This window comes from Oncorhynchus gorbuscha, linkage group LG19, assembly GCF_021184085.1.
Source record: "Oncorhynchus gorbuscha isolate QuinsamMale2020 ecotype Even-year linkage group LG19, OgorEven_v1.0, whole genome shotgun sequence".
Taxonomy (NCBI): Eukaryota; Metazoa; Chordata; class Actinopteri; order Salmoniformes; family Salmonidae; genus Oncorhynchus; species Oncorhynchus gorbuscha.
In genome coordinates, this window is record NC_060191.1 from 18,074,621 (window position 1) to 18,096,824 (window position 22,204).

General features: G+C 42.8%; 1 protein-coding gene across 2 annotated transcripts; it reads left to right on the forward strand.

The window, feature by feature from the left end:
* Nucleotides 1-429: 429 nt before the first annotated feature.
* Nucleotides 430-20,414, forward strand: LOC124004745 (dyslexia-associated protein KIAA0319 homolog). 2 transcript variants are annotated; one of them, XM_046313478.1, is made up of 18 exons: nt 430-816; nt 1,832-1,909; nt 2,588-3,246; nt 3,810-3,981; nt 4,146-4,208; nt 4,338-4,430; nt 11,775-11,907; nt 12,269-12,480; nt 12,668-12,833; nt 12,943-13,091; nt 13,374-13,525; nt 13,666-13,804; nt 15,779-15,938; nt 16,137-16,273; nt 16,466-16,612; nt 16,721-16,811; nt 18,545-18,636; nt 18,727-20,414. In XM_046313478.1, the coding sequence occupies exons 2-18, from the start codon at nt 1,858-1,860 to the stop codon at nt 18,882-18,884; spliced, it is 2,775 nt and encodes a 924-aa protein (XP_046169434.1). In that variant the 5' UTR covers nt 430-816; nt 1,832-1,857; the 3' UTR covers nt 18,885-20,414. The 2 variants fall into 2 exon arrangements, with proteins under 2 accessions (XP_046169434.1, XP_046169435.1); XM_046313479.1 differs by having other exon boundaries at nt 16,490-16,612.
* Nucleotides 20,415-22,204: the final 1,790 nt, after the last annotated feature.

A 22,204-nucleotide genomic window follows, 5' to 3' on the forward strand; every position in this document is an offset into this window, starting at 1 on the left:
CCTGACCTTAAACCAATTGCGATGGTTTGGGGTGAGTTGGACCGAAGAGTGAAGGAAAAGCAGCCAACAAGTGCTCAGCATATGTGGGAACTCCTTCAAGACTGTTGGAAAAATCATTCCAGGTGAAGCTGGTTGAGAGAATGTGCCAAGAGTGTGCAAAGCTGTCATCAAGGCAAATGTTTGCTACTTTGAATAATCTAAAATCTATTTTGATTTGTTTAACACTTTTTTGGTTACTACATGATTCCATGTGTTATTTCATAGTTTTGATGTCTTCCCTATAAGTCTACGTTGAAAATAATAAAAATAAAGAAAAACCCTTGAATGAGTAGGTGTGTCCAAACTTTTGACTGGTACTGTATATTAAAGATATATCGTCCCCCTCCCCTGATATATCCCGCTGGCGACACTTCCTCCCCTTGCATGGAAGGCAAGCCACCGAAGCCAGTCAGGGATGGTGAGCAGCATGACATGAGTAGCTTTTCCCCGAATATCAGTGCGCACTCATTTTGCTCAGCTGCAGAGCAAATTGCCTCTCGAGACCTACCACCACCCAGTAGGCTGCGCCCAAAAGAGCTACAAAGGATGTCTACCGGTAACAGCAGCAGGGGAACAGTGGAAAGGGATGGTGCATTAGCTGGCGTGAACAAGACTGTAGCAACCCAGCCGAGCTAGGCGTATTTCGACTGCACATTGTGTGAGCACCGGGAATTTACACCCTCTCTACAAAATGCCAGCATAATTTGTCTTATCGACTGGAACAACGACTTTCACTTCTACCGCTATTTGGATACATTGTTGCACCCTTCATCATTGGTGAGTGTCTCACGTGTAGCTACATCTTTCGCAAGTGCTCTATGAGCAGTGAGTAATGGAGGGCTGCTTTGAATAGTTGGACTGCTTGGCTTGCTCGGCAGTATCTATTTAAATTCGATATCTTGTTGTAGGCTACACATTCGAACCATGTTATCTCCTCAACAACCGTGAGGTTAGTAGGCTAATGACGTTAGCTTCTGTGTTGCAGACCCCAGTCCCGAAAACAGTTGGTTGCGTCATCATCAAATGCCTCGTGAAACCGTTTTTCTCCACCTTCCCTCAGTTGCTGTCCTTGGTGCTGGAACAGCGCTTTATAATACAAGGGATGTGGATTGAGAAAGTAAAGGAAGTCAGCTTGTTGACTTTATTGGATGTTGTGTTTTAGTGCGACCACACATTACCAATATGTTAGGTTTACTCATGATTAAGTAATTGATGAATTAATTAGTTATTTAGAGAGCCTTCTATGGTGTCAGCTTATTCAGTGACTTTCTCAGCATGGTATGCAAAAGGACAGATAATGGGGATCAATTCTGAGTTCAAATTCAATGCTTTGTCCTGAGTTCAAATACAGTGACCCTTGATCTGTAGCCCTATGTCAGAATCACACTTTATCCTAACCACTACCCTTAACAATTAGCTGAAACAACTTAAATATACGACCATTGTTTACGTATACAGTAAGCAGAAGCAACAGACCAGTAAGCACACAGTATGGTGACAGTAGTAACAGGTTCCCACCAGTAGAGTCCACCATGGGAGGTATGGGCAGAGAGCGGTGCTGTGTCATCCTTGCCAAGGTGGCATGTGGCTTTACACGGAGTCACACACCATCCACTCAACATGAGGCAGGAGGATACTGACGGTCATTCTCTGTGGGTAGGAGAGTCCATGTTGCTTTTGTGTGTGAGTATCAAAGTGGTCATTGGTAGATACAGTAGGTGATGTGTGATTATTATTATTATTAATATCTGGGACAATGTGTAATGTGTCTGTGATTTCTTCTGTGTTCCAGGTTTAGATCAGTCTGTCCAGTGCATCATGCAGACAGGAGCTCACCTGCTTCTCTGTCTCATCTGGCACTATGTGGAAGGTTAGGGGACATCTTTAAAATGACATTCTTGTGACTGTACCTCATGTTAAATGAATATTTTTGCTGTGTGTTCTATGTTGTATACTTGTATTGTAGCATGAAGTTAACAAACAGCAGTCATGTTTGTATTGAGTTTCTGATTCCCATATTGTCAAAAAGACAATGGTTTCACAAGAGATGCTTTTCGGGGGTTAAAATGAACAATCAATAACAGGATAATGAACCCAAATGTGCCCTTTAAGTACCTCCAAAAAGCTTGTTGATTAATTCTAAGAGTGGCAGTATATTTGGGTGATGTTTACCAGGATCTGCTTGTGCACTCAATATCCCCTTATGAGAGCAGCAGAAGAATTACGTTTGCTGTTATTGAGTCCATTTATTCATTATCGTACACTCGCCACTATGACACAAAGAAAGCAGCTGATGCCTTTTGCCTATGTTATCAGATGATATTGTTGAGAGCTAAGATGTGAGTATACCTAGGCTCACAGTATCAGTGAAGTGATCGCTGAATAATTCATGCTAGTTTCCCTCCGTTTAATGGTTCCATCTGGTTGACGCCTTAGTGGAGCATGTTGGAAGGTGACTCTTTCTGATTTTATTGCTGACCTTTACTAAATATAAGCAAAGTATAAGCAAAAGCTGTTTTACCATATATCTCTGTGCTCTGTACCATAGCTGCAGCGGCGTCACAGTGCTGGCAGGGTGCGACCTATTCAGAGGCTGTGGTCTCCCCGGCCCTGAGGAGCAGCAATATCTTGCGGGTGCCGGACGTGTCATCTCTGGCGCAGTGTGCCGGGGCCTGTTGTGATCTGCCCGGTTGTAACCTGGCCTGGCTGTTTGAGCGTCGCTGCTACATCCTCAGCTGCCAGCAGAGGGAGAACTGCCAGCCCAGACAGAGACCTGGAGCTGATTCCTATATGGCCTTCCTGCAGAGAGGACCCCCCCAGACCCTGCTGCTCCAGTCTCTGGTCAGGGGGGAGCCCTATCCCAGTCGCTGGAGGCCCCACCCCTCTGGGGACGTGGAGGCACTGAAGGACCTAGCCCTGTTAGATGGGCCCCAGACGGATTTTGGTGACCCAGGTGGGATGGATTTGGAATACCCTGAGAGTGAAGTTGGCCCTGAGGATAATGGTGGGGATCTTCTAGATTGGCCTGCAGCATTGGAAGGGAGGGATGGTTTCAACCTATCGGAAAGTGAAGGCAGGTTAGAGGGGCTGGGATTTGCAACAGAAGGGGCTGAGAGCAGCCTGCCCAGTCCTACCACTGGGGCGACAGTCAACCAGGGGGCACCCCCCGGCGACCCCACGTCTGGCGATACACCTGAAAACAAGAAAGTAAGTGTCAGATGGAACAATGGGCAGGAATCATGACACAACAGGAAATGATGGCATGGATAGGGTTGCAGGCAGTGTGAGAACCACATACATGTTTGTCAGGACATGGTGGAAATGATACTGAGTTACATAGATGTTCTACGTTCCATTGATCCAATACAGTAATTAGGATTTAGATAGCTCACAATTAGTGAACAAACTGGCCATGAAAAAGCAGTCTGTCTAGATTTACATTTTAAATAGGGTTACTTCCCTGAGGTATGATAAACGGTCACCCAGCTGACAGTCTGCATATATGTGTGTGTTATTACAGTGGCATTTTGCTGACTCAACTACTCTGTAGTCACATTCACTCAGCGCGCCTGACCTTCACGTATCCTTTGAGGATAGGACATAGTGTAATCCATATAGCTTCTCTTGCTAATGTAGGCTTGTCAGCCATTCCCAGGAGGGGGATTTGGAGAGAGTGTTAATTTGGGAATGAGACATACAGGTTCTATATTAGAGAGTCTTCATGTACTAATACGAATAGTCATGTATTTTCTGTTGTGTTTTCATTGTAGGATAGTGAACTACAGAACACATCCATGGCCAGCTCAGGGCCAACATTCACGCCCAAACCACAGAATGACAGTGTTCACTCCTCCCAACCGAGCCAAATAAGGACTTCCCATCCCAATAAAGCCCCATCTCATCTGTCCAGTACTGTACCCCTGACCACATCCACACAGACAGGTACTGCAATAGGTTTTTGTTCATTGGATTTTTTAAACCTTTATTGGTGATTGTAGGTAGTCTTTCATATTCTTCATATTTCGTTTTACATAAGATGTTTCTATCTCATATTTTCTTGTTTTATTCTCAATCTCTTGTCTCTGTATAATCTGACAATCCTGTAGAGCTAACATTGCCAAGGGACACAGTGGAGCTGGTAGCCTCCGTCGGCCCAGAGCCCCAAACTGGTACAGTCACAAACACAAGGGTTTTTACAAGCATGAGCTGAAGTTTATTTCCTGGATTAATTAGAAAGGGCACACAGCAGTCACACATGGCTGACAGTCCTAATGGATGGAATATCTCTTACTTTACAGCGGCGAGAAGGAACCAGACCCCCAAAGCCGTCACCCTCCCAGTAACCCAGGTCGTGTCACTTCCTGCCAGCTCAACCATCATCAAGGGCAGCCGTATGTATGAAATAGTTGGCTTTGGATGGTGACTACCCTTACCATAATTTTACTCTTTACTTTTAGAGTAGGTCTACTAAAGATAAATATATATCAGATGAATGATCAGTCACAGCTCCGACGTACCATAAAACACACTAATATGAATACAAATACTACACACTGTGTGTGGTTAATGTAAAAGTATATTTTCAAACTAATAGATGCTGCAAACCTAAACTTAAAAGCAAATGTTGTTAGTGTTTGTGTGTGTATGTGTGATTGGCTATGTGTCTGGGTGCAAATTCATCTGAGTAAATATCAATGATTCTCGACTTCTTCTGGTTGGGAGGGATATTGAAGAAGCGTTTGGATTTGGAGTTAAGTCCTACTCGTTCCATCTGGCTGGCTGTTCTCTTCTGTCCCCTGGCAGACTCCCCTGAGGTACAGGTTGAGCTTCCTCATTCCATCTGGCTGGCTGTTCTCTTCTGTCCCCTGCCAGACTGTCACGTTCTGACCTTAGTTCCTTTATTATGTCTTTGTGTTAGTTTGGTCAGGGTGTGAGTTGGTGTGGGTAGTCTATGTTATTTTTTTCTATGTTGTATTTCTGTGTTTAGCCTGGTATGGTTCTCAATCAGAGGCAGTTGTCGATTGTTGTCTCTGATTGAGAATCATACTTAGGTAGCCTGTTTTCCCCATGTTGGTTGTGGGTGATTATTTTCCATGTCAGTGTTTGCTCCATACGGGACTGTGTCGGTTTCCATTTATTCTCTTATTCTTTTGTTTTCTGTGTTCAGTTATATTTCATTAAAATTATATTATGGACACTTACCACGCTGCGCATTGGTCCGATCCTTCCTACTCCTCCTCAGAAGAGGAGGACGAAAACCGTTACAGGTACAGGTTCCTCATTCCATCTGGCTGGCTGTTCTCTTTAATCCCTTGCTGATAGATGATTTATCTGACGTACTGGCAGAGCCCCCCTTCCATCTAGATGGCTGTTGTCTTCAGTCCGGGTTTCACCCTGTTGCAGCTTGAGGATCACTTTAGGCCTCTGCAGTTGGCTCTATTTATTTCTGTATTATTGTTAACTTCCAATCAAATATATTTATATATCCCTTCTTAGATCAGCTGATATCTCAAAGTGCTGTAAGGAACCCGGCCAAAAAAAAAAAAGCAAGCAATGCATGTGTAGAAGCACGGTTTCTAGGAAAAACTCCCTAGAAAGGCCAAAACCTAGGAAGAAACCGAAAGAGGAACCAGGCTATGAGGGGTGGCCAGTCCTCTTCTGGCTGTGACGGGTGGAGATTATAACAGAACATGGCCAAGATGTTCAAATGTTCATGAATGACCAGCATGGTCAAATAATAATAATCACAGTAGTGGTCGAGGGTGCAACATGTCAGCACCTCAGGAGTAAATGTCAGTAGGCTTTTCATAGCCGATCATTCAGAGTATCTCAACCGCTCCTGCTGTCTCTAGAGAGTTGAAAACAGCAGGTCTGGGACAGGTAGCATGTCTGGTGAACAGGTCAGGGTTCAGGTAGAACAGTTGAAACTGGAGCAGCAGCACGGCCAGGTGGACTGGGAACAGCAAGGAGTCATCATGCCAGGTAGTCCTGAGGCATGGTCCTAGGGCTCAGGTCCTCCGGGAGAGAGAAAGGGAGAATTAGAAAGAGCATACTTAAAATCACACAGGACACTGAATAATACAGGAAAAAAACTCCAGATATAACAGACTGACACTAGTCCCCCGACACATAAACTACTGCAGCATAAATACTGGAGGCTGAGACAGTAGTCTAAGATAGAAGTAACAAAAGCATGGATTAATTTTTGTGCATAATTTTTGTGCAGAACATTTCTGATATTTGCAATGTTACTTAGATGGAAAAAAGCTGTTCTTGAAACAGTCTTGATATGTTCGTTTAAAAAGAGATCAAGGTCCAGAGTAACACAGAGGTCCTTCACAGTTTTATTTGAGACGACTGTACAACCATCAAGATTGATTGCCAGATTCAACAGAAGATCTCCTTGTTTCTTGGGACCTGGAACAAGCATCTCTGTTTTGTCTGAGTTTAAAAGTAGAAAGTTTGCAGCCATCCACTTCCTTATGTCTGAAACACAGGCTTCCAGCGAGGGCAATTTTGGGGCTTCACTATGTTTCATTGAAATGTACAGCTGTGTGTCATCCGCGTAGCAGTGAAAGTTAACATTATGTTTTCGAATGACACCCCACAAGAGGTAAAATATATAGTGAAAACAATAGTGGTCCTAAAACGGAACCTCGAGGAACACCGAAATTTACAGTTGATTTGTCAGAGGACAAACCATCCACAGAGACAAACTGATATCTTACCGACAGATAAGATCTAAACCAGGCCAGAACTTGTCCGTGTAGACCAATTTGGTTTTCCAATCTCTCCAAAAGAATGTGGTGATCGATGGTATCAAAAGCAGCACTAAGGTCTAGGAGCACGAGGTCAGATCAGAGCCTTGGTCTGACGCCATTAAAAGGTAATTTACCACCTTCACAAGTGCAGTCTCAGTCCTATGATGGGGTCTAAATCTAGACTGAAGCATTTGGTATACATTGTTTGTCTTCAGGCAGTGAGTTGCTGCGCAACAGCTTTTTCTAAAAATTTTGAGAGGAATGGGAGATTCGATATAGGCAGATAGTTTTTTAAATATTTTCTCTGTCAAGGTTGGGCTTTTTCAAGAGAAGCTTTATTACTGCCACTTTTAGTGAGTTTGGTACACATCCGGTGGATAGAGAGCCGTTTATTATGTTCAACATAGGAGGGCCAAGCACAGGAATCAGCTCTTTCAGTAGTTTAGCCGGAATAGGGTCCAGTATGCAGCTTGAAGGTTTAGAGGCCATGATTATTTTCATCGTTGTGTCAAGAGATATAGTACTAAAACACTTGAGCATCTCTCTTGATCCTAGGTCCTGGCAGAGTTGTGCAGACTCAGGACAACTGAGCTTTGGAGGAATACGCAGATTTAAAGAGGAGTCCGTAATTTGCTTTCTAATGAACATGATCTTTTCCTCAAAGAAGTTCATTAATTTACTACTGCTGAAGTGAAAGCTATCCTCTCTTGGGGAATGCTGCTTTTTAGTGAGCTTTGCGACAGTATCAAAAATAAATTTAGGATTGTTCATATTTTCCTCAATTAAATTGGAAAAATAGGATGATCAAGCAGCAGTGAGGGCTCTTCGATACTGCACGGTACTGTCTTTGCAAGCTAGTCGGAAGACTTCCAGTTTGGTGTGGCGCCATTTCCGTTCCAATTTTCTGGAAGCTTGCATAAGAGCTCGGATATTTTGTGTATACCAGGGAGCTAATTTCTTATGACAAATTATTTTAGTTTTTAGGGGTGTGGCTGCATCTAGGGTATTGCGCAAAGTTAAATTGAGTTCCTCAGTTAGGTGGTAAACTGATTTTTGTCCCCTGACGTCCTTGGGTAGGCAGAGGGAGTCTGGAAGGGCATCAAGGAATCTTTGGGTTGTCTGAGAATTTATAGCACGAATTTTGATGATCCTTGGTTGGGGTCTGAGCAGATTATTTGTTGCGATTGCAAACATAATACAATGGTGGTCCGATAGTCCAGGATTATGGGGAAAAAACATTAAGATCCACAAAACTGAGTCGATGATGGCTCCGAAAGCCTTTTGGAGTGGGTCTGTGGACTTTTCCATGTGAATATTAAAGTCACCAAAAATTTGAATGTTATCTGCTATGACTACAAGGTCTGATAGGAATTCAGGGAACTCAGTGAGGAACGCTGTATATGGCCCAGAAGGTCTGTAAACAGTAGCATTAAATCGTGATTGAGTAGGCTGCACAGATTTCATGATTAGAAGCTCAAAAGACAAAAATGTTTTTGTTTTGTAAATTCAAATTTGCTATTGTAAATGTTAGCAACACCTCCGCCTTTGCAGGATGCGCGGGGGATATGTTCACTAGTGTAACCAGGAGGTGAGGCCTCATTTAACACAGTAAATTCATCAGGCTTAAGCCATGTTTCAGTCAGGCCAATCACATCAAGATTATGATCAGTGATTAGTTCATTGACTTTAACTGCCTTGGAAGTGAGGGATCTAACATTAAGTAGCCCCATTTTGAGATGTGAGGTATCACAATCTCTTTCAATAATGGCAGGAATGGAGGAGGTTTTTATTCTAGTAAGATTGCTAAGGCAAACACCGCCATGTTTAGTTTTGCCCAACCTAGGTCGAGTCACAGACACGGTCTCAATGGGGATAACTGAGCTGACTACACTGACTGTGCTAGTGGCAGACTCCACTAAGCTGGAAGGCTGGCTAACAGCCTGCTGCCTGGTCTGCACCCTATTTCATTGTGGAGCTAGGGGAGTTAGAGCCCTGTCTATGTTCATAGATAAGATAAGAGCACCCCTTCAACTAGAATGGGGTCTGTCACTCCTCAACAGGCCAGGCTTAGTCCTGTTTGTGGGTGAGTTCCAGAAAGAGGGCCAATTATCTACAGATTCTATTTTTTGGGAGGGGTAGAAACCCGTTTTTAACCAGCGATTGACTTGTGAGATTCTGCTGTAGAGCTCATCACTCCCCCTAACTGGGAGGGGGCCAGAGACAATTACTCGATGCGACACATCTTTCTAGCTGATTTACACGCTGAAGCTATGTTGCGCTTGGTGACCTCTGAATGTTTCATCCTAATATCGTTGGTGCTGACGTGGATAACAATATCTCTATACTCTCTACACTCGCCAGTTTTAGCTTTAGCCAGCACCATATTCAGATTAGCCTTAACGTCGGTAGCCCTGCCCCCTGGTAAACAGTGTATGATCGCTGGATGATTCGTTTTAAGTCTAATACTGCGGGTAATGGAGTCGCCAATGACTAGTGTTTTCAATTTGTCAGAGCTAATGGTGGGAGGCTTTGGCGTCTCAGACCCCGTAACGGGAGGAGTGGAGACCCGAGAAGGCTCGGCCTCTGACTCCGACTCGCTGCTTAATGGGGAGAACCCGTTGAAAGTTTCTGTCGGCTGAATGAGCGACACTGGTTGAGCATTCCTACAGCATTTCCCTCCAGAAGCCATGAGAAATTTGTCCAGCAGCGGGGACTGAGCAAGGGGATTTATACTACTATCTGTACTTACTGGTAGCACAGACGCTGTTTCATTCTTTCCTACACTGAAATTACTCTTTCTTAACGATTGTGTCTGAAGCTGGGCTTGCAGCACGGCTGTCCTCGCCGTGAGGCGATCGTTCTCTTGTATATTATGAGTACAGCGACAAAGCGTCCCGGGTGAAAAAGTTTAATGAAAAAAAGTTGAGTGAGGGAAAAACGAAAAGTTTTTTTTTTTAAGTAAAAAAAAGTTGTCAGGTAGCAAAGAAAGTGTTAGTGGAATTCTAAATTCCTCTGTATTATTTCCCAATCAGGATGAAATACTCTTGTCAATGCATTCTATGGGATCATAAAACCCATATTATTATTATAGGAATGGACAGAGCCCCAGTCTTAAATTCAGGTAACAGCGTTTATTACAAAAGAGTACTGGTTACATACACATTTCACCACAGGTTATAAACTGAAAATGACATCAGCGTTTCCTAAATGTTCTATCTCTTCATGACACCGGTAGAGAGGCCCTATAGTTCTCGAGCCTTTGCTCCACGCCTGAAGTCAAGGTCAGTCAGTATAAATCAGCAGTCTAGACAGTCTGGAGATAGTACATTCATTTGTACAAGGAACAGACCTTCATTGTTACTAAACTCCTGACTATATTATATACACTTGGAAATGGGAGCAAGAGAGAAAATTCATATGTGTACAGTACATATTAGCATTTGGACTAGTCAGTTCTGATTGGAATGTATACATAATTAGTCATTTCAACTATTTTTCCTCCAACAGTAAGGTTAGCAACAAAACACACAGCAGCACGTAAACAAGTCTGCAAGTTGTGACCGGAAACGACACCAATCTTCCAATCTTTTCATTTTTTTCTTTGTTAAGTTGTTCAGCTGCTTCTCTGTCAGTGGGCAGGAACCTGACTGGCACTGCCCTCCACCTGCTGCACAGCACTCTGGGACAAGACTGGACACTGTGAGACAGCTTAGGACATGACACAGCCATCTGAGATGAGCCTAGACAACAAACCTTCCTCAGGATCATCCTGATTTCATTGGAGTTTCTGGGGTCAACAAGCAGGATGGACTCATATAGGACTTTGGCCTTTTGGGGCTTCGACGGGTGCAGGTCACCAGTCGCGGCTTCGCCCTTTGAGCCAAGGGATGGAGCTGTGACTTTTCCCCTTGGAGACCAGAGATTTAGCATGTAGGCCACTGTCACTTTGGACAAAGTGATTCTCCTCTGACTTAAATATATGAAATGTGGGGAAAATGTTGATTGAGTTTACAAGCTGAATTTACATTCGGGTTGCATTTTAAAATAAACCATGTCAAATACTGAACAAAGAGATACTAGAACAAAACATCCCAATAAAAGAGGGCAACAAAGAAGTGGCCACTTCCACCGTGGCGTGTATATTCTACTTCTAATCGCCTTATAAACTAACAATTACTGTGTTATTGTAAACAAAATAAGCTATCTGTTTCAAATATTGTGTAATTGAATAGTTTGCATATAATACTATATAGCTGGGGTGGCAGGTAGCCTAGTGGTTAGGAGCGTTGGGCCAGTAACCAAATCCCAGAGCCGACTAGGTGAAAAATCTGTCGATGTGCCCTTGAGCAAGGCACTTAACCCTAGTTGCTCCTGTATTTCGCTCTGAATAAGAGTGTCTGCTAAATTACTCAAATGTAAAGGTAAGACCATATTCTTTCAATCGAGAAATGGTTGTTCTTTCTTTTCCAAGTTTGTAACAACCTCAATAAATAATTTGTTTTAGCTTTTGGCTTCATGTATTATCTAAATATTTATCATCATGACAGTCCCCCAAAATGAGAAATGGTAAGGAGAAATGTTCCCCTGTGGGTGTCGAGATGCTGCTGGACATGGTGTTGATGAATCAGTAGAGGGCAGTCTTCCTCTTGTCACCAGAGCAGTAGTATCAGACAGATGAATGAACATTACAGATCAAGGAGTTCAGTCTACTATCAAATACTGGACTAAGAGCCATTAGGGCATGCACACTCAAATGCTCCAACATTTATTGATGTGAAACAAAAACAATGTTTCAATCGAGGATGAAGATCTGTTTTGGGTCGTTTCATTGTCTTACTGCTGTATTTAAATAACGTTAGCCAGTATTTCAATCTGTCCTATCCAATTATTTGACTATGAATTCTATCAAGCATCCACTTAATGATATCTTATGTTGTCCGTTTGTCCTATCTTGTGTTTGATGGTCCCTCACAGAGAGTACTGATGATGGAGTGATCATCAGCCATCACTGGGAGCAGGTTGGAGGTCCATCCATAGAGCTTGGAGCTTTCTCGGACACACAGATTCCCAACCTATCCAACCTTGCCCCTGGGGAGTACACGTTCAGGTATGGATAGGACCTCTATGGCCTAGACTTGGGGTCCAATTCAATTTAATCTCAGTCAATTCAAGGATTGAAAATCAAATAATGAATGGAAGAAAAAATAGTTTGGGTATGCTGCTCTACCATGGAACACAGGTCAGACTGCACTAATAATTACAGTATATGGTCTCTATTAATCATAGTTGGTGTTTAACCAACAATAATACAGGACCAAAGGTTTTCTGCCTTCAGATAGTTATATCTATGAATGAAGCCTCATGGAAACGTGACATAGATAGTGGGTAAGCCATTACCATCAATGTTTCCCCCACCACTACAATACAAGCGTACAGAGTAGCTGGATTCATATTGATTTTTTTTCCAGGTTGACCATTACAGATTCTGCCGGGTTGTCAGACTCCACCACGGCTACAGTGAAGATTATTCAGCAAGTGGAGAATGACCGACTGCCCTACCCCAGCCATGACACCCTCACTCCCACCTCCAGCCCTGGCCTTGCTGCTACCCTGGCCCACAGACAGGGTGACCCTACTGCAGCCACCGCCTCTGTCACTACCGCTGCCACTCAGATGACAGGTAAATGACATAAGGACAGTATTATGATTATAACAGAGTATCAGATATGTTTTACAACATTAGATTGTCCTCAAGCAGTTTACCTCAGGCATTCCTTTACCTTAGTCCACCTAGTAGAAAACCCAAGGGTATCAAAACATGCATAGGACATGTTTCAACAAATTATCTGTTTTGCTCTGTCCCATAGAGAACAAAAACACCCCCATAGCTGAGGTCAAGGAGTCAAACGGAGCCCCTGTGGCTGTAGTGGGTCCTAACAGGCAGCTGACCCTCCCAGTGACCAGTGTTACCCTGGACGGAAGCAGCAGCACTGATGACCACGCCGTCACTAGCTACCACTGGGACACCATCAGGTACCAACGCTGTTCATATAGGTCAAAGGTTGTGTCCAGAAAAGTCTATAAAGATATGAAGAACAAGCTGAAGAGCTTTCTCATGATGCTTTTCTGTGTTGTTTTTTAGAGGTCCTCCAGGGTCAAGGACAGAGGGTGTGGACAAGCCCGTAGCCATAGTAACGGGCCTCAGAGCGGGCCGCTATACATTTAGTCTGACTGTGAGTGACCAGGAAGGGCTGACAGACAGTGCTTTTCTCACAGTCAGGGTTCAAGAGGGTAAGAAATCACAGGTTGGCATTTATTGGGATGACTCATGTACTGGAGGCAGCTCTGCAGAGTGGTCACTAGCTGGCACAGTCACAAAGCAATACAATTTGATTTTAAACCTAACCTTAACCACACTGCTAACCCTAATAATAATTAATGGCAAACGTCAACCTGCTAAAAAAACACACAATGCTTCAAACACAGCAAAACTGTTAAAAACAAGATGAGACATCATCACCCAGGCTGGTTGAGTATGATGGTACTCATCTATAGCCTGTTGTCCATCCTCAGCCAGAAGCCTTCCTCCTGTAGCACATGCCAGCGGCAGCCATACCCTCACCTTGCCCAACAACTCCCTGGTGCTCAGAGGCTCAGTGACGGATGGTGACCCAGCCGAGGTGCACTTCCTCTGGGTCCGGGACAGTCAGAGCCCTGCTGCTGGGGTGAGTGAGAGGAGTCTTGATACTTAGGTATACGGTAAATATAGTTTGAACTTGTAATATGCTGTTAGCTAAACTGGTAGGAAGCTAGGAGGTAGGAACTACTTTAAGGTAGGAACTACTCTGTCCTGTTGTTTCCCCAGGATGTGCTGTATAGTTCAGAGCAGCAGGCCTTCCTGTACCTGGCCAACTTGGTGGAGGGGACCTATGTGTTCCAGCTGCATGTCACAGACACCCAGGGACGCAGCAGCACCGCCACAGCCACCGTGGAAGTGCGGCCAGGTAGATGTGTGTGCTCAGACTGTTTCCCCACGGACCATGCCGAGCATTAGGAGGAAGAGCTGAACAGCACATACAGCACACAGTGGGGCAAAAAAGTATTTAGTCAGAATTTATTTGCAAATTATGGTGGAAAATAAGTATTTGGTCAATAACAAAAGTTTATCTCAATACTTTGTTATTTACCCTTTGTTGGCAATGACAGAGGTCAAATGTTTTCTGTAAGTCTTCACAAGGTTTTCACACACTGTTGCTGGTATTTTGGCCCATTCCTCCATGCAGATCTCCTCTAGAGCAGTGATGTTTTGGGGCTGTTGCTGGGCAACACGGACTTTCAACTCCCTCCAAATATTTTCTATGGGGTTGAGATCTGGAGACTGGCTAGGCCACTCCAGGACCTTGAAATGCTTCTTACGAAGCCACTCCTTCGTTGCCTGGGCGGTGTGTTTGGGATCATTGTCATGCTGAAAGACCCAGCCACGTTTCATCTTCAATGCCCTTGCTGATGGTAGGCTTTGTTACTTTGGTCCCAGCTCTCTGCAGGTCATTCACTAGGTCCCCCCGTGTGATTCTGGGATTTTTGCTCACCGTTCTTGTGATCATTTTGACCCCACAGGGTGAGATCTTGCGTGGAGTCCCAGATCGAGGGAGATTATCAGTGGTCTTGTATGTCTTCCATTTCCTAATAATTGCTCCCACAGTTGATTTCCTCAAACCAAGCTGCTTACCTATTGCAGATTCAGTCATCCCAGCCTGGTGCAGGTCTACAATTTTGTTTCTGGTGTCCTTTGACAGCTCTTTGGTCTTGGCCATAGTGTAGATTGGAGTGTGACTGTTTGAGGTTGTGGACAGGTGTATTTTATACTGATAACAAGTTCAAACAGGTGCCATTAATACAAGTAACGAGTGGAGGACAGAGGAGCCTCTTAAAGAAGAAGTTACAGGTCTGTGAGAGCCAGAAATCTTGCTTGTTTGTAGGACACCAAATACTTATTTTCCACCATAATTTGCAAATAAATTCATAAAAATCCTAAAATGTGATTTTCTGGATTTTTTTCCCTAATTTTGTCTGTCATAGTTGAAGTGTACCTATGATCAAAATTACAGGCCTCTCTCATCTTTTTTAAGTGGGAGAACTTGCACAATTGGTTGCTGACTAAATACTTTTTTGCCCCACTGTATGTGTGTTCTGTCAGAGTGTGTATGTTCTCAGACAGTGTGTGTGTCCACTGTCATGGAAATTTCCTGTATTACTAAATAAGGAGAGTTACAAACCACACACCAGTCACAGTTATATATAAACTTAATATTTTAATGAAATGAGCTTCACCATAGCCCTGTGACTCTCAGATCAATTCAGTGTCTATAAATGAATTCTCTGAGAGTGCTTACAAAATGGCAACTGAGATCTTTTATAGCAAAGATCCACCCCTCTCAAATCACAATGACGAACCACAGGTCTTAGGAAAACTGCACAAAGTAAGACTTTTACTTGAGAGAGAGGAGTATCCCATAGCCAGATAGCATTAGCTATAAATTATTGTTCAGTTTGCTCTCTTAGATGAGGTTCTACTTCTCGTTCTTGGTACTTCCTATTACTAAAACATTACCTCATCCAATGGCATATATCAATTGTCAATTCTAGATACACCCATCTCAAATACAACCCCCCCTGGACAAGCTCACGGAGAGGAGTGAGCCTCTAGGTCATATACTATGAAAGACAAGTTTCAACATCAGAGGGGACATACAACGGTTCCAGACACAGCCATACTCCTCCCCCCAATGGGAAAAGTAGGGAGTGACTGGTGTACAGACATTGTGGAGCCCTTCACCCTCACATATGAAGACAATCCTGACCTCTCCCCTCTCTGGGCCCCAAGTGACTTTTCCACATAAGCATATTTATGAAAGTAGATAAAACATCTTATTTATCAATGTTACCTAACTAATTCTGATTCTGCTATGACACCACAGACCCTGGTGGACGTGAGGAGGTAGAGGTGGAGATGTTGGTGGCGCTGGCCCAGGTGAGTGTGTCACAGAAGGACACAGTGCTCAGACAGTTGGCAGCACTGCTTCACGTCGTGGACAATGACATCCACCTCAGGTGCCTATGGGGACACTCAGATATCAGGTACTGCCCAATGCAGCAAACACATACAAAACATACATGGTTGTGTTTTTACACATTGTATTACTGCATTGTTTGTGTGTGTGTGTGTGTGTGTGTGTGTGTGTGTGTGTGTGTGTGTGTGTGTGTGTGTGTGTGTGTGTGCGTGCGTGCGTGCGTGCGTGCGTGCGTGCGTGCGTGCGTGTGTGTGCGCGCGTGTAGCACAGTGCTGAGGTTCTCAGTGCAGGGTCCTGAGGGGCCAGTCCCTGGTCCTAAACTGGCCAGTGTGCTGCGTGGTCAGCTGCTGAGGGAGAAGACTGACTACCTGCTCTTCAGAGTCCTTCGAGTGGATACAGTCAGTGAGTACCACATCTTGCCTTATCATACCATATTATATCAAAGCCTGTTACAATGTTATAACAACATTATAGACCATCTCTGATTCTATTACATGAGAGATTAAATTAGACTAGATCTCATCACTTGGTGACTAAGAAAGCTGTCTGTCTTTGTCCTCTGCCGTGGTGTATGCTGATCCTGTTTGTGTATTGGTGTTCATCCCACACCCCACACAGTGTGCTTGCTCCGCTGCTCGGGCCATGGGACGTGTGACCCAATCACCAAGGAGTGTGTCTGTGACCCCTTTTGGACGGAGAACCTCATTCGCAGGTTCTTTGGTGACGGAGAGAGCAACTGTGGTGAGCTATGTTCATTCATTGGTCCTGAGAGGATGACATGGTTTTTGCCCCGTCTGCTGTGAGATGCTACATTCACAGTGCCAGTCCTTTTTCTCTTCTGTTTGGCAGAGTGGCGGATTCTCTACTTCATCCTGTCCTTCTTCATGGTCATTATCTTCATCGTGACAGTCACTTGGGCATGTGTGTACTGCTGCAAAAGGTGACTTTTCTTTTAGTGCTCAGACACACAGCAAGGTCCTATATAGATTTTATGATTAGCTGTTTGTTAAAGGCCCAGTGCAGTAAAACATGTGATTTCCTATGTTTTATATATACACTACCGTTCAAAGGTTTGGGGTCACTTAGAAATGTCCTTGTTTTTGAAAGAAAAGCACATTTTTTGTCCATTAAAATAACATCAAATTGATCAGAAATACAGTGTAGACATTGTTAATGTTGTAAATTACTATTGTAGCTGGAAACGGCTGATTATTTGATGGAATATCTACATAGGCGTACAGAGGCCGATTATCAGCAACTATCAGTCCTGTGTTCCAATGGCACGTTGTGTTAGCTAATCCAATTTAATATTTTAAAAGGCTAATTGATCATTAGAAAACCCTTTTGCAATTATGTTAGCACAACTGAAAACTGTTGTTCTGATGAAAGAAGCAATAAAACTGGCCTTTAGACTAGTTGAGTATCTGGAACATCAGCATTTGTGGGTTCGATTATAGGCTCAAAATGTCCAGAAACAAAGATCTTTCTTCTGAAACTCGTCAGTCTATTCTTGTTCTGAGAAATGAAGGCTATTTCAAGCGAGAAATTGCCAAGAAACTGAAGATCTCGTACAACGCTACTTCCTTCACAGATCAGCACAAACTGTCTCTAACCAGAATAGAAAGTGGGAGGCCCCGGTGCACAACTGAGCAAGAGGACAAGTACATTAGAGTGTCTAGTTTGAGAAACAGTCGCCTCACAAATCCTCAACTGGCAGCTTCATTAAATATTCCCCACAAAAACCACCAGTCTCAACGTCAACAGTAAAGAGATGACTCCGGGATGCTGGCCTTCTAGGCAGAGTTGAAAAGATAAAGCCATATCTTAGACTGGCCAATGAAAATAAAATATTAAGATGGACAAAAGAACACAGACACTGGACAGAGGTACTCTCCCTTAGAAGGCCAGCATCCCAGAGTCGCCTCTTCACGGAAAAGCAGCCAACAAGTTCTCAGCATATGTGGGAACTCCTTCAAGACTGTTGGAAAAGCATTCCAGGTGAAGCTGGTTGAGAGAATGCCAAGTGTGCAAATCTGTCAATCTGTCACCAAGGCAAAAGGTGGCTACTTTGAAGAATCTTAAATATAAAATATATTTGGATTTGTTTAACACTTTTTTGGTTACTACATAATTCCATATGTGTTATTTCATAGTTGTGATGTCTCCACTATTATTCTACAATGTAGAAAATAGTACAAATAAAGAAAAACCCTGGAATGAGTTGGTGTGTCCAAACTTGACTGGTACTGTATATATACAGTATTTCCACACTATGACGTTGGAATAATACTGTGAAATTGTGAAAATTATGATATTGCCATTTTAGCGTAAGAGCTGTTTGAAAAGACTACCTGAAATTACTGCCTGTTTTGGTTGGATGGGGTTTTGGCCTGCCTGGTGACATCACCTGGTGGTAAATTAGTTAATAGACCAATAAGAAAGAGAGTTCCAAACCTCTCTGCCAATAACAGCACGTTTTCAGTTTCCCCCTCCCCACTCAGCCACTGAGAAATGGCTTTTAGCAAACAAGTAATTTTTTGTATCTTTTAAACTATTTTAATTGAAAACAATCATAGTAAGGTACTTAATTGTTACCTGGAAATTATTTGATATTGATATATTTTTTAAAGGCTGCATTGGAACTTCAATAGAAATTTGTTTTTTTATGTTTAGGAGGAGTCGCACTAAGGTCAGGAAGAAAACCAAGTACACTATACTGGACAACATGGACGAACAGGAGAAAATGGAGCTGAGGCCCAAATACAGTAAGTGTCTGATTTTTCAATCAACACATTTCAAAACATTCCTGTTTTTGGTGACCCTGCCATGATCTGCCCGGTCTGTCCCCTTCTCAGACATCAAACACAGGAGCACAGAGCACAACTCCAGCCTCATGATGTCCGAGTCAGAGCTGGACAGTGACCAGGACACCATCTTCAGCCGAGACCGACCGGTCCGGAGCAGAAACCGGACCAATGCTCAGGCTGCCCGCAACGGGAACACCTTCGGATGAGTAGGAACACACAGAACTGGGGTGGTTATCAGACAACATGAGTGAAACCTACTTTTGGGATTATGGCAGGGGTGCACAGCTCGAGTGCCATAGTGTCTGCTTGTTTTCGGTCTCGTCTTCTATTCAAATACTGGTTACAACCAGGTGTGTACTTTCTATGACATTCATTGGACAACTCAGCACCAGAGAGATGTGAAAATCCAAGGGCCGTAGAATACTATAGTTGGGCATCCCTGGATTCTGGGAACTAACAGTAGCATTGAGTTTACATGCATACAGACTGTTTGAATGATTCGACACTAAGTATGAAGGTGCTCTTTGTGAGGAGCACAGTGAGGTTCTGTGGCCTCACATACTTCTACAGATAACCAGATTGGTGAATGTACATACAACTAACCATTATGCATACTAGTCTACTGACTACTACTGACCTTTAACTTTGCCTTGTTATCCAATAATGTTTTCTTTACTGTCATTATTCTATAGGAAATGGAAACAAGCCCAACCCTGGTTGTGAGCGTCTGATGCCTCTCCTGTAAATTACTTGACAAATTGGATTTGTCAAAATGGCTTGAGTGCACATTTGAGAAAAAGTGTCATGATTCTTACATTTACTACCCAAAGTCCATCTTGTGATCCTACTCGTGAATGATTTAATCAGAATCTAACTCAATTTCTCTGTGATCTCTCTCTATGAGTGTCTTGGACTTTGACACAATACAACACAGCATTTTCCTGTATCTGAACTCCTGTATTGAGCTTGCACCCCTTGTCCTCCAAACTAGTTGTATAGTTTTGGTATCTTTCTCATTTTAAAGCTTCTTTATGCTAAATACGCATAATAGGTCTCATAAATGGGCCCGAAGAAACAGAACCAGGCATTTCATGGGACAATCCATAAAGGTGCCAAACTGCACTATGCACCATAAACCTGTGGCTGACAGAGACCCTGTTCTATCCAAATACTTGGCAAAGCATCCTTTCTTCCTTCCCTTGGTAAGATCTATCATATAACTTGAACATGGTGGGTGACATGCTTTCACTCAGTAATTCCTTTGTGTAATGATGGATTTTTTGCCTCCTGAATTCAGTGTCAGAGAATGTCTGATTACATGAGTATAGTGCAAAATAATGATTGACAGGACAGTCAGGAGTTTAAGGGTTAAGAAGAGGACCGTTGGATTTGATAAGTAACGTTACTATGCAGGACAGGTAACCATTGATGGAATGGATTAAATAATTTAGACATTAAAGCAACATAACCATGTCCAATGGTTGCTTTACATGTTTTGTTCTAGTAAGCGACTGGGGAGATATTTCCCCAATATGGACGGAAACACTAACAGTCATGGATTTTTCCCATTACACCACCCACGTTTTGGTATTTGCTCTGTTTACTTAACTAATTACAGCTACCAATGTTTTTACAGATAATATATTGCCAGAAATAAAACAAATGCATCAAATCAATGAACAGTGTACTGAATTCTGTGTAATTTTCTTTCCTGTCTAAAAGGGATAGTAAGATGTAAGGCAGTGTTACCCAACCCTGGTCCTCCAATTCCCTCGACAGCACACATTTTATTGTAACCCTGGACAAGCACACCTGACTGAACAAAAGTGTGTACTGTTGGGAGTACTTGAGGACCAGGGTTGGGAAACACTAATCTAAGGTAAACCAAATTAAATTGTTCGACAAACAACAAAGTAACTCACAGTAATTTATTTTATATTTTCTGAAACACTCCAATAATATTTACAATAGTTAGAAATATATTTTATTTTTTATTTTTTACAATAACAATGTCACAACTAGAAAACAGAATTTGTCAAATTATTCAAACGACACTTAGGAGACAATGTTTGGCAAGAGACATTACTTCAGTTTCAAAGAACACAACATTTACATTGCAGGCTCAGATACAGCACGCAGTGTGTACCACCTGTCTGAATAGCAGAAGGCAGCTCTGCTGTGTAATATATTGTATGTGGGAAGACTAGTTACCAACGACAACACCATATCCTATTCGTGTTTCACTCCCCCCCTCCGCTGACAGAGACCCTTTCTATCCAAATACTTGGCAAAGCATCCGTCTCGAGACGTGCTGGACCGTTCGCTCATCTTCCTCTGGTAATGTAGGGGCATGGTCTACAATAGATGGTTTTTAAGTAGTTAGGACAGTTTTTTTTTAAACTATTTACAACAGAGGACGCTTAGCCCAACAATGGTTACCAAAATAGTGTCATTCATAATTTCACCACATAATGATCAAGTGACATATCTAATACAGCTGGCATTGGATACAGCCAAGCTCCCTTTTCTAGAAAATAGCCAAAATATAAATAATCTTCCTATTAAACAGATGTCTCTTGTGCATATTAATAATCTCAACTATTTGCAATTGATGTGCTTATTAAACCTACACAACTCTACACTAGGCTTCAAGTTACACAGTGCTCCTCATTGAGGGCCCAATCCTACATTGAGAACACACATTTGTATCTCAACATATGATTCAGCCCTAAAGGTCCAGATCGTTATGGGATCCCACAGGTTGGAGAAGTGTATGGGGTGATGTCCAAATACTATTGTGGCTTCCTCTCCTCCTCTTTAAGGGACTACCCTTTAAAAGTTCCAATGCAGCTGTTTTTATCTCAACATCAAATAATATCTGGTAACAATTAAGTACATTACTGTGATTTTGAATATTATAATTGAAAACAAGGCAACAAAAATAGCTTCTTAGCAAAGAGCAATTTCACAAACAAGAATTTTGCTAAGACACCTGGGAGTGGTCTGAGTGAGGAGGGGAAAACTGAAAATAAGTGGTTATTGGCAGAGAATTTACCACCTGGTGATGTCACCAGGCAGGCCAAAACTCCATCCCACCAAAAATGCCTGATATTTCAGGCAGTCTTTCCAAGCAGTTCTTAAACTAAAAGGGCATTATCACCATTTTCCAACCTCAGTGTAGAAATATTTATAAATGTTTAGACTGCACTGGGTCTTTAACTCTCCTTTTAACGGACCGGGAGAACTGGTTTGGGTTGTCACCATATTGCTTTCCCTTCACCAGTTCTTATAGGCCAGTGGTCAGAGAGGATGAGGAGAGGAAACGATGTAGAGCATGGAACTTGACACATGGATTTCTTGGCAGCCTCTTACACATACAGTTGAAGTCGGAAATGTACATTCACCTTAGCCAAATACATTTAAACTCAGTTTTTCACAATTCCTGACATTTAATCCTAGTAACAATCAGTTGGGATTACCACTATTTTAAGAATGTGAAATGTCAGAATAATACCAGAGTGATTCA

Excerpts from the sequence above, each read along its gene's own strand:
- LOC124004745 (XM_046313478.1), top strand. The coding sequence starts at position 1,858 with ATGCAGACAGGAGCTCACCTGCTTCTCTGTCTCATCTGGCACTATGTG. Across the intron at positions 11,908-12,268 it reads CCTGGGGAGTACACGTTCAG|GTTGACCATTACAGATTCTG; the intron begins GTATGGATAGGA and ends TTTTTTTTCCAG. Across the intron at positions 13,092-13,373 it reads CACAGTCAGGGTTCAAGAGG|CCAGAAGCCTTCCTCCTGTA; the intron begins GTAAGAAATCAC and ends GTCCATCCTCAG.